Source organism: Candoia aspera, chromosome 7, assembly GCF_035149785.1.
Source record: "Candoia aspera isolate rCanAsp1 chromosome 7, rCanAsp1.hap2, whole genome shotgun sequence".
NCBI classification, from domain to species: Eukaryota; Metazoa; Chordata; class Lepidosauria; order Squamata; family Boidae; genus Candoia; species Candoia aspera.
In genome coordinates this window covers 42,239,059-42,249,263 of record NC_086159.1, presented here as the reverse complement: position 1 = coordinate 42,249,263, position 10,205 = coordinate 42,239,059, and the positions used below count along the sequence as shown (strand labels likewise).

The 10,205-nt window shown below is 38.0% G+C and overlaps 1 protein-coding gene across 2 annotated transcripts in view; it reads right to left on the bottom strand.

The window, feature by feature from the left end:
- Positions 1 to 6,086: 6,086 nt before the first annotated feature.
- PAWR (pro-apoptotic WT1 regulator) overlaps positions 6,087 to 10,205 on the bottom strand; it is a 49,560-nt gene continuing 45,441 nt past the window's right edge. For both annotated transcript variants that reach the window (XM_063309005.1, XM_063309006.1), the window contains one exon: positions 6,087 to 7,414. In XM_063309005.1, the coding sequence (XP_063165075.1) occupies positions 7,328 to 7,414 (87 nt within the window). In that variant the 3' untranslated portion in view covers positions 6,087 to 7,327. The remainder of the gene's footprint in view (positions 7,415 to 10,205) is intronic.

The window sequence follows — 10,205 nt, the reverse complement described above, 5'->3', positions numbered from 1 at the left end:
CCATAAATCTCTTTGCACCTGTCAGACATCTTGTCCAACCTAATATTTTACATTACACAAAACATTTAAGAAAAATGGGAGGCTGACATGCTGCACAGCAAAATGGCAACCTGTAACATTTTCATTCCCATGAGTGTCTTGGGATTCAGAATGGGCCACTGTTTATATTGGAAGTAAAGGCACACCCTGCTCCCATCTCCTGATTTGGGATAGTGGCTTGGCAGTTCTGCTGCCACTACCTGCCTTCTGGAGGGCATCTCACCAGTTATTTTCCCCTACCTGGTGTGTGAGAATGATAGTGCTTTCATATTCCATGCTGCATTTTGGGGTGAATAAAAGGTAAAAATTAAGAGACAGGGAGAGGGAAATAATGTCTATAATGCAACCTCCTGGCCTTGTAGCTTGAAGACGTGGCCGTGTAGCTTGAATTTTATTCAATGGAATAAAATTCACAAGGGAAGAAGGAAACAACAACACACTACCATTCCTGGACATCCTCATCAGTAGAAGAAATGATGGTAAGTTAGAAAAGGAAAGCTACCCACACCAACCAAGTGCTCCATTACCAGAGTAACAATCCAACCTCCCACAAGAGGAGCTGTGTAAGAACATTATTCAGATGAGCACATACACACTGCAGCAACCCAGAACACCAGAAAAAAGAAAAAAACATCTGCACAGCATCTTCCAACAAAATGGATACCCGCTCAACTTTATCAAAAAGTGCCTCACCACCCAACCCACTACAACCCAACCAATAGAAGCTATGAAAAGGATAACACTGCCATACATCAGAAACATCTCAGAAACCACCAACAGACTGTTACAACCACATGGCATCGCCATAGCACATAAACCAACTAAAACTCTTCAAAACATCTTAAGTAACCCAAAAGACCCAGTAGCCCAAAAAGAAAAAAACAGGAGTTATTTACAACATACAGTGCAAGGACTCTAACAGCCACTATGTAGGAGAGACAGGCAGAAGACTAGCAGAGCGCATCCACGAACACCAACTGGCAGTCAGAAGACACGATGAAAACTCCTTAATCTCACAACACATGGACAGACTTAACCATCTTTCAACTGGAAAACTGTGAGCATCCTAAACCAAGCCAAATCCAAAAACGCTAGAGAATTCCTGGAAGCTTGGCACTCAGACAAAGCAGCCATCAACAGACACATAGAGGTAAAAATTTACATACCATTCAAAAGAGACAACAGAAAAACCAAAAGATCAGAACACCTCCTCGCCAGCAATCAACACCCACATATGCAAAGATTAACACTAGGATTAACATCAGGCGAACAATCAAACAGCACAATACACCCTAATCAAGGAACTATTAACTCAGTCAATCAACCAAGCAGCAAACAACATGCCAGTCAAGGAACTCTCAAGGAGAGAACAACACCTCCATTAACACAAGCTGGACAAACCATGATATATAAACAGAGAGCAAGTCCCACTCCCTCTTCGCACTGAAGATGTTGCCTAGTCTGGCAATGAAACATCTGGAAGAAAACAACAAGGCTCAGAGAGCACCAAAGACTCCACAGTTCAACCCTGAGCTACAAATACTCGCTTCGATTGGTACTAATGCTTGATCCAAGACTCACATAAAAACCAATTTTCTAACTTGTACAGGGAAATAAAATCATTTAAACTTTAGTCCATCACAGACCATACTTTAAGAATTTAGCAGATAGACATGGCTAAGTCCTTGTGCTAGGCATATTTATCAATTTCTATAGAAGTAGAGTCCTCTGAAAGCAAATATATTCTGCCTCATTTTACTTGTAGTTGTCTTCCTGGAATTCTAAACATTAAAGTGAGGTGGTGAGATCTTCATTCTTTGTTTTTCCCACCCCTGCTTCATAGCTTCTGGAATTCTGACACTCATTTTAAAGGAACATTTTTTTTTATCTATCAGAGGGAATAATTGGGTCATCTTTGTTTGCATACCTGACAAAGAGCCATCTCTCTGCCATGAGAATGTGTCTTCTTTCTGAATCTATCGAACAATAGTGCCACCCGAAACAACTAGTAAATTGGATCAGAGATGCTCTGAAAGGCCTGAATAGAAAGAATTGATATTTCATTTCCCAATGAAACTTCTCCTGTGTAATTGTTTGTATACATTGGCATAATTTGTGAAAACAAGTCAAATATTTTATCATTTAACTGCAGAAATATTAAGAATGTGGATTGATCTGCTAGGTAACTTTCTGATTTGCTGGCTAGACCCATGACATTAAAGACAGAGCATTTTATTTGACTGGGCAAAGCAACAGGAAGTCTCCCTAAAGAAGCTAGCTTTCAGTTATCCTCAACGTTCTAAAAAACATTACATAGTTGAGGAGGAGGAGGAGAAGCAACAGCAGTGAGGGCCTACCTAACATACAAGGAGGCAGCTCAGATGACTTCTCACCAATCCTCTTCTCTGCAATGAACTCTAAACCTATGCTGAAACTCATCATCTTATGCAAGCAGATAGTGCGAAACTACTTAGATGAGGCTGTCTGCATTGATTGGGTCTGGAATTCCACAAGTGTGTCTTTTTGGAGGGAAGGGGTTGGTTTCTTCCTAATTAAAGAGCTATCCCAATCACCCAGGGTAACTCCAAGGGATCTACTGATTTTACTGCCATCACCAAACATGGAGAAGGTATACAGCAGCACAGTCTAAACAAACCGCTTTTGAACAAAGTGTATCTATTTTTTAGCATGTAACAGTTGTAAACATATCCACTTAAGTTACAATATAAGTTCACTTCTTTAAAGTATTTTAGGAAAAAAAAGACTCCCTAGTATTTACATTTTGTGAGTCCCCATCAGTTAAGGGAGACTTTAGCTTTTTATGTCTTGCAGTATTGGCGGAATGCTGCTGATTAATTTCTTCTCATTTACAGTAGTGTATAGTCTGCAATTCCAAAAAAGAAAAAAGTTAATAGTATCTTTTTTGATGTCGCCCTTTTTCATTAAAAACAAAACATATCTTTTAAAATTACAGGGTTAAAAAGAATGAATCAGAAAAAGCAAGCAACAAAATTTTTAAAATTGTAATAAACTTCCATATTCAGTAGAATATCCAGGAGTTCTCTACAAATAAATTAGGAAAAGCAGTCTTAATATGTAACAAATGGCCAGATTGAACTATATTTATTGCTCATTGTAGGATTTATTGAAGCTTTTTGTTGAATTTGTAAATCAGAATAATACTTGCACATTTACATACCTTTTAGCTGATGAAATATTTTGAGTTTTCCAGTACTTTGCAGTAACAAACCTAACAGCAGCATCTGACTTTTATTTCTTATGCTGCAATAATTTAAATGCCTTTGGGGATATAGATGATAATCCACAGCAGGATACTTTGTGAAAGAGAATTGGTGATTTTTCCCAATTTCTTCAAAAACCTTTGTCCAAAAGGAGTAATTGGGCATTGACAACAAAGATATGTACTGATTTTTGTACAAACCTGCTAAGACAGTCTAGAAAGCTTCCAAATTATATATTGCCATTTTACTGGAGGGTAGTGTCACCTAGAGATTATCTTCATGGTAAATTCTTGATGAGTTGCTGAAATTAATTTAACTGGAATTCTATGGCACAAAGAGATGAAAGGTTCCTCTGATTTGAATCCCAAATAATCTTCCCAGAGTTTAAGGCCCTTAAAAGAATGTGTTATATTTAATATATACAACATTGATGAGTTTCTCTTCCTATTAAATTGAAGAACGTCTATTGCATTCTTCAAACATGAATCATCGTAACTGATGAAATCTACATAATTTAGGAAGGGATGATTGAACTCAGTTTAAACTAAGCTGGAAGCTATTTTAAGCAAGTTACAGGAACAATTTGAGTCTCCAACTCGGTTCTTTAACTATTTTATCATGAGTTGCTCATCCCAGAATGTCTAAAATAGAACTTTTCAGCTCAATATATTACTAGTTTTTCAGCTCAATATATTACTTTTTGCAGACTGTGGGGAAACTATTCAGACAATACTTACATTTATTTGAGGGATAAATATCCTTATAATCCTTTCTGCCAACATCCCAAAAATAATGTACTTAAAGACTTTTTACATTGGGATTTGAACTTATTTTGTCCTGTTCTCCTTTGTCTTATCAGTTATTTCCCTGGTGACATAGTATCTTAGTTTGGGCAGTTACTGTAGTGTTCTCTTTCCATTTACTCAAATTGGGCAAATTGTGTATGAACAATTAAAACTGTATTTAATAATAACTTCGTTAACTTCATTTAATCATCATAGTTTATGGAAGAAAAGACATATCTTAATGTGGCTGGAAAATCTGTACAATTGAGGTTTCTTTGTTGACTCTTGCTGGACTGATGTAATGTTTGAATATGTAATAGCAAACAATTCTAGTTTTCAGAAAGTGCTACTATTCTGGCTCTTGAATTTTTGAATGCCAACTACCAATTACATTACAAAAAGTACAACTTAATGTGCAATGACATATTATTGGAGACCCCAAAGTTTGTTGTCTTACGTGACTTCAATTTCCATGTCCTGGGAAGTGGGGAGAGAGAGAAGGGAATTTCAGAGTGGTTTGTTAGTTCATGGTCTCCATGATAGCCATGGGCTTAACCCAGGTAATTGTGGCCCTGATGTATGTAGGTGATCATATGCTTGATCTTGTCTATACTACAGAGCAGATAAAACATTATCTAGATATAGATTTGCCACACTACAGGTTGTGGATACCCTGGGCCTCTGCATGGGCCCACCCCAGGTGACTAATGGATCTGGATGATCTCCAGAGAGTGCTTAGGGTTTTTCCCAATCATTTGGTGGACAGTTCTAACTTGTACCTAGTCAACCTCTGGTATGTGGAAGCAGCCAGGGTGCTAGATGAGATTGCCCCTGTGTAGCCTCTTTCTGGTTGCTAATCCCAAGCAGCTGTGGGAGATGAAGCAGTTGAAAAGGCACATATGCAATGATGTAATTTTTTTAAAAAAAATGAATGTGACCAATCAGTCTGCAGTGTTTCTAAAGACCCAGCTGTTTCTGATTTGAAGTCAGCTGTACAGCCTTTAAAAATACTAAACAGATCGGGAAGGCAGGGTATGTTATGGGGTCCCACCCATTAAGAAGGTCCATCTAGTGGGACTGAGAAGGGCCTTCCCTGTGGTGGCTCCCTCCCTGTGGAACATCATTCCCGCAAAGGTAAGATTGGCCCCCACCTTAATGCTCTTCCGAAAGGCCCTGAAGACATGGTTTTGCTTTGTTCAGTAGAGATGGTCTTTGAAACATTAATATACTTTTGCTACATAAACATTGGTATTAGGGAGAGACTAAGGATGCCTAAGAATTCTAGTCCTACTTTTGAGGCCTGGTTGACTAAGTATTTTTCAAGGCTGTATAGTTACTTTTTTCATGCAAAGGGAAAGGTAGCTGTGTTAGTCAAAAGAAAAAAATCCAGAATCCATAGTAAGACTTCTGAAAAGTCAGAAAGAGGCTACTAATTTTTGAGTTTTTCAGAGCTCTATATCAGGGGAGATGGTCATTTTATCTGCTTTTCTTTTTCTGCTCTTTTTCTATTTCCCACTTGTCTGACAAAACACTGAGGACGTTTTGAGTCCTTAAATTTTATATTTAAATTACCCTACTAAAGTTATAGGGACGCAGTGGCACTGCAGGTTAAATTGCTGAGCTGCTGAGCTTGCCGATCAAAAGGTTGGTGGTTCGAATCCGCGTGACGGGGTGAGCTCCCGTTGCTAGTCCCAGCTCCTGCCAACCTAGCAGTTCGAAAACATGCAAATGTGAGTAGATTAATAGGTACCGCTTTGGCGGGCAGGTAACGGCGTTCCGTTTAGTCATGCCAGCCACATGACTACGGAAGTGTCTACGGACAAATGCCGGCTCTTCGGCTTTGAAACGGAGATGAGCACAGCCCCCTAGAGTCGGACACAACTGGACTTAATGTCAAGGGAAACCTTTACCTTTACCTTACTAAAAGTTATGTTCCAAAATGGAACTTTGAAGTTTTCTAACAACTTATACAGAATACACAGTTGCTACGAAACAGTGACACAGACAACTGACACTAGAGTACAACAGAACATGCAACATACTTTATTTTAACAAGCATTAGTGTTATTCTAGGTGTTCTCTATAATACTTTTAGAGGGGTGAACAATCATAACCTTCCTTTGTAAACTATATCAAATAAAACTTTTATCACAATTCAAAAACCATTATGAATCACATAAGCTCTTGGTAGATCAGTTTTATATAAATGCTCGCATTGTTGCAAACTGAACGCATCATACTTGAGTTATTTTGATGCTAAGCTGATGTATGTATCTTGAATGCAGGTCCATTCATATAGACATGGTTCAGATAAACAGTTTCAGTCCATACTCATTTGGCCAAGAACAAACACTATTATTTTCCCACCCCCCACCCCTAATGCAAAGATTATATGGTTTATGAAACCATTTCCCACTGTATCTAGTTCAGAAAACTGCAACTTATACATAAAACAAGAAAGACTCTCCTTATTCCAGAAACCATGACTGTAATGTTTGAAGTAGTTCACAGAATTTATAAATTGCAAAATATTGCACCCTCTGAATTCTTTTTCCTGTGGAAACATAAGCTCTGTGTGATAGTATGCAGCATAGGCATTTTTCTAAAAACTATTTATTAATCGTGATAATTATTGGTGATTTATTTATGATTTATAAAACATTTTTGTCAAACAGCATCTATACAGGAAAAATACTATCTATTACTGTCAGTATTTCAGATAAAGTATAAAATAAAATCACAACATACAAGATTTTTGCAGAGTAAGTAACCCTCTGTAAAATGTTTTATATTAGTAATGCACCTGCACTTTACAGCTGTTCAAACAAAGAACAAATATCTCCCAAAATACTTAACTTTAACCCTGTGTAAACAAATTTGATTCCTATTTCTTCTATTCACAGAGAGGGGAAAAGCCCCTCCCCTACAAGTAATCTCCATATAGACCAAATGTGAACTTGGACATCAGGATTTTTTTAAAAAGTGTAACTGGGTCATATACATAGAAAGACATACTGCATGTTAATGAGCATTATTTGAATCACTCTGGGAAATTCAAGGGAATGAGTTTAGAAGTAACAGCATTATGTAAAACATTCATCATTTCTCCCTGCCCCTTAATAATAAATATAAAGACAGCTGTTTTGACATATTGCCACAAAGGAAATATCCTAATCTTGACTCTTAAAAATTTGTATCAGTAGTTTTCATATTTCCTTCCTCACCGAGGCTTCCATCTTCTACTTTGGCAGCTTCTATCTTCTACTTTGTCAGCTGTCCAACAACTTTTAACAGTGTCTTATTTTCCTGCTTTAATTGCTCATTTTCATCTTCTATATCATCTAGATCCTTTGAGAGAGAACAAAGCAAGATACGTTACTATTAATTAATAAAGGTTATTTTTAAACATTTAGTTAATAATACATTCTACAATACAAGATATACATTGTATTCTATAAAAGCAAAAAATGGTCAACTACAGACTGAGGTGGCTAACAAATCTGGGGTGGGAATTACTTTGTAAATTTATCATTTACATTCTGTAACAAATATTTTACTCTGATATGAATGTTTTTTATATATCAACAATAATTTAAAATTTAGCAAACAAAAAGGCAAATAAATAAGCCCCCTTAACTGAGTGTTTGTCCTGCTGATTACATCCTCTACCTACCTATTTTCTAAGCTGCATCAATCTTCCAAGTGACCATAATAGCTCTCAAATGGTATGCCAATGTCTTCTTCTGAGATGCTATTTTGACCACCCTGTCTAGCTGAAAGTCCATGAAGTTCCATATGGCCTACCCATCTGAGAACTAATCAGGATCAAAACTGCTGCCAGGATTAGCAAAGGCCATGTACCTCCTGCCACCTTCTGCAGTTTAATTATCTAAAAGCAATTACCTAATATATTCAAGCCAGAAATACAATATACTGCCCCAGTCTCAGAGTTGGGGTCACAGTGAGATGGAAGAGAAATTACAGTAATCAATAAATGAATACATAACATACAGTGTGAAATTACATTAATAAATGAGTATGTACTATACATCACAAAATTCAACACATATCTAAACACAACCACAGTATCTCTCCATATATATGTTTATGTTGAAATATAGAAAATAATCCTAGTCATAAATTATACTGGGCCAAACAAATGTTTAAAAAATATTTCTTCTGACTGTAGTAATACATTACATAGCATGTGCCCATCTAAGTACCGAAGTAAAAAATAACTTCATGCATGAAAGAAAATACCTGTTATTTGCCATCAAGGATGAAAGCTTCTCACAGCACCAGTGGGGAAACTTTCTACTTGGAAGTACGTAATAAGAACAGGAAGGCTGATTTAGTTTAAAACTGCAATGTATAACAAAACCTTAAAGGTTTCAGATGCTGTTTTCAAAGAGAACTCTAGGGCTCATTCAACATAAGGAGCAGAATTTGAAAGAAGCAAACGTGCCATAATAAGAAAAATAGTTAAATCAGTAGCAATATTTGCAGGCAGCAGCAGTGTACACTCTCTTGAATGTATTTACATATTACCCAATAGGACATTAGTTGTGAATGATTTTGTATATATATACACACACACACACACACATACATATACATATATTACTATTATATTGTACTTCTCTGAGAAATATTTCTCTGAGCCACAACAGTTAGTTCTGTTTATTATTTTCTTGGATTCTATTTTTGATTTTATGCTATAAACTGCTTTGTACTTTTCAAAATATGTCTACCAAAGATCTTTTCATTTCTTTTCCTCCATCTGAGCCAGACAAATGATAAGTTAAAATACTTCTCAATCTGTTTTTCATTTTATTATAGAGTAAGTCCTGCATAAAAAATTATGAGCAAGCACATAAAGGATAGAAAAATAGAATATTACTATATAAGTCAGGAAGATAAGGGAACTCTTCAGGCACGGAAGATGAGATTAAAAGCCTGTACAATCGAAAAGCCTATGAAATGTCACATTCTTTACTCACAAGTAAAGTATTTATACAAGTATTTATGCCTAAGAATCGCTTGGCTCTGGCTGTACCCTCCATCTTGGTGCTCACAGCAATAGATGGCACCCACTCCATTTCAGCTACTAGCTTGGATGATGACAGTGACCTGTGTATATCCACTCTCAGTGGGCCAGAAGGTTTGGACACCTAGATATTGGATGGCAGCAGAAGTGGGAGCAGGTCAGTGGTGAGAGAACAGACCTGCAACCTGCAGCTGTCATGTGACTGGCCATGAGATACAGGGCTATTTTGGCCATCTTCTTTGCTCTTCGCTGTAGATATAGGACTTAGAGGGACTGGAGCTTGTGGCAACCTTGGTTCTAGTACACTGTTTCCTCCAAAGGATTGAGTGGCAAATGGGATTGGACTGGTGATCTTTGCTTTGGAATGTCTTGGAAGAGGGTGCTGGATTGGTTGGCTATTGTGAAGGAATGTGCTCTCTAGTATATGATGGAGCCTTTGACCTGGGGGAAGGAGGGCAAAGGCCAGGGGAAATCATGTGAAAGGGCAGGCAGTGACATCTCACTGGTGATAGGGCTGAGGAGACACAGCAGCAGAAGGGACAAGGTAGCTTTTGGGAAGGCAGCCTCGGTGCTTGATACGAATGTTGTGTTCCAGTCCCTGTGCCAAGGTCAGGTCTTCAGAGCTCTGATGGCCCCAGCCTCTATCTACTTAATGCAAGATTGGTTTGTAATAAGGTCTACATCATCCATTACGAGAGGACTGATCTGGTATACATTATTGAAACCTGGTTGGGTGTGGAGTGGGGGTTTTCATTTTGGAAATGTGCACACCTGTGTTTGGGGTATGGAATCAGCTGCTTCTCCATGGCAGGAGCAGGGATGTGGCTGTTGTCATCCAAGGAATTCTGATGGCTTCCAGGGATGCAGCTCTGGAGATAACCAGATGTAGGACTTGCAAATCAGATGGGATTGTTGCTAGTGTACCAACCTTCGTGCTGCACAACTGCTTTCCTACTTGTGCTGCTTGATGTTTTGGTTGAGTTACAGTTCTGCCTTCTCTCAGCCTGGAATTGGACGCAGCTCAGGAGATCTTGGCCATCATGGCAACTGTGGACCTGATCCAGGGTACAAATGGTCTGACCTACTGGGGGG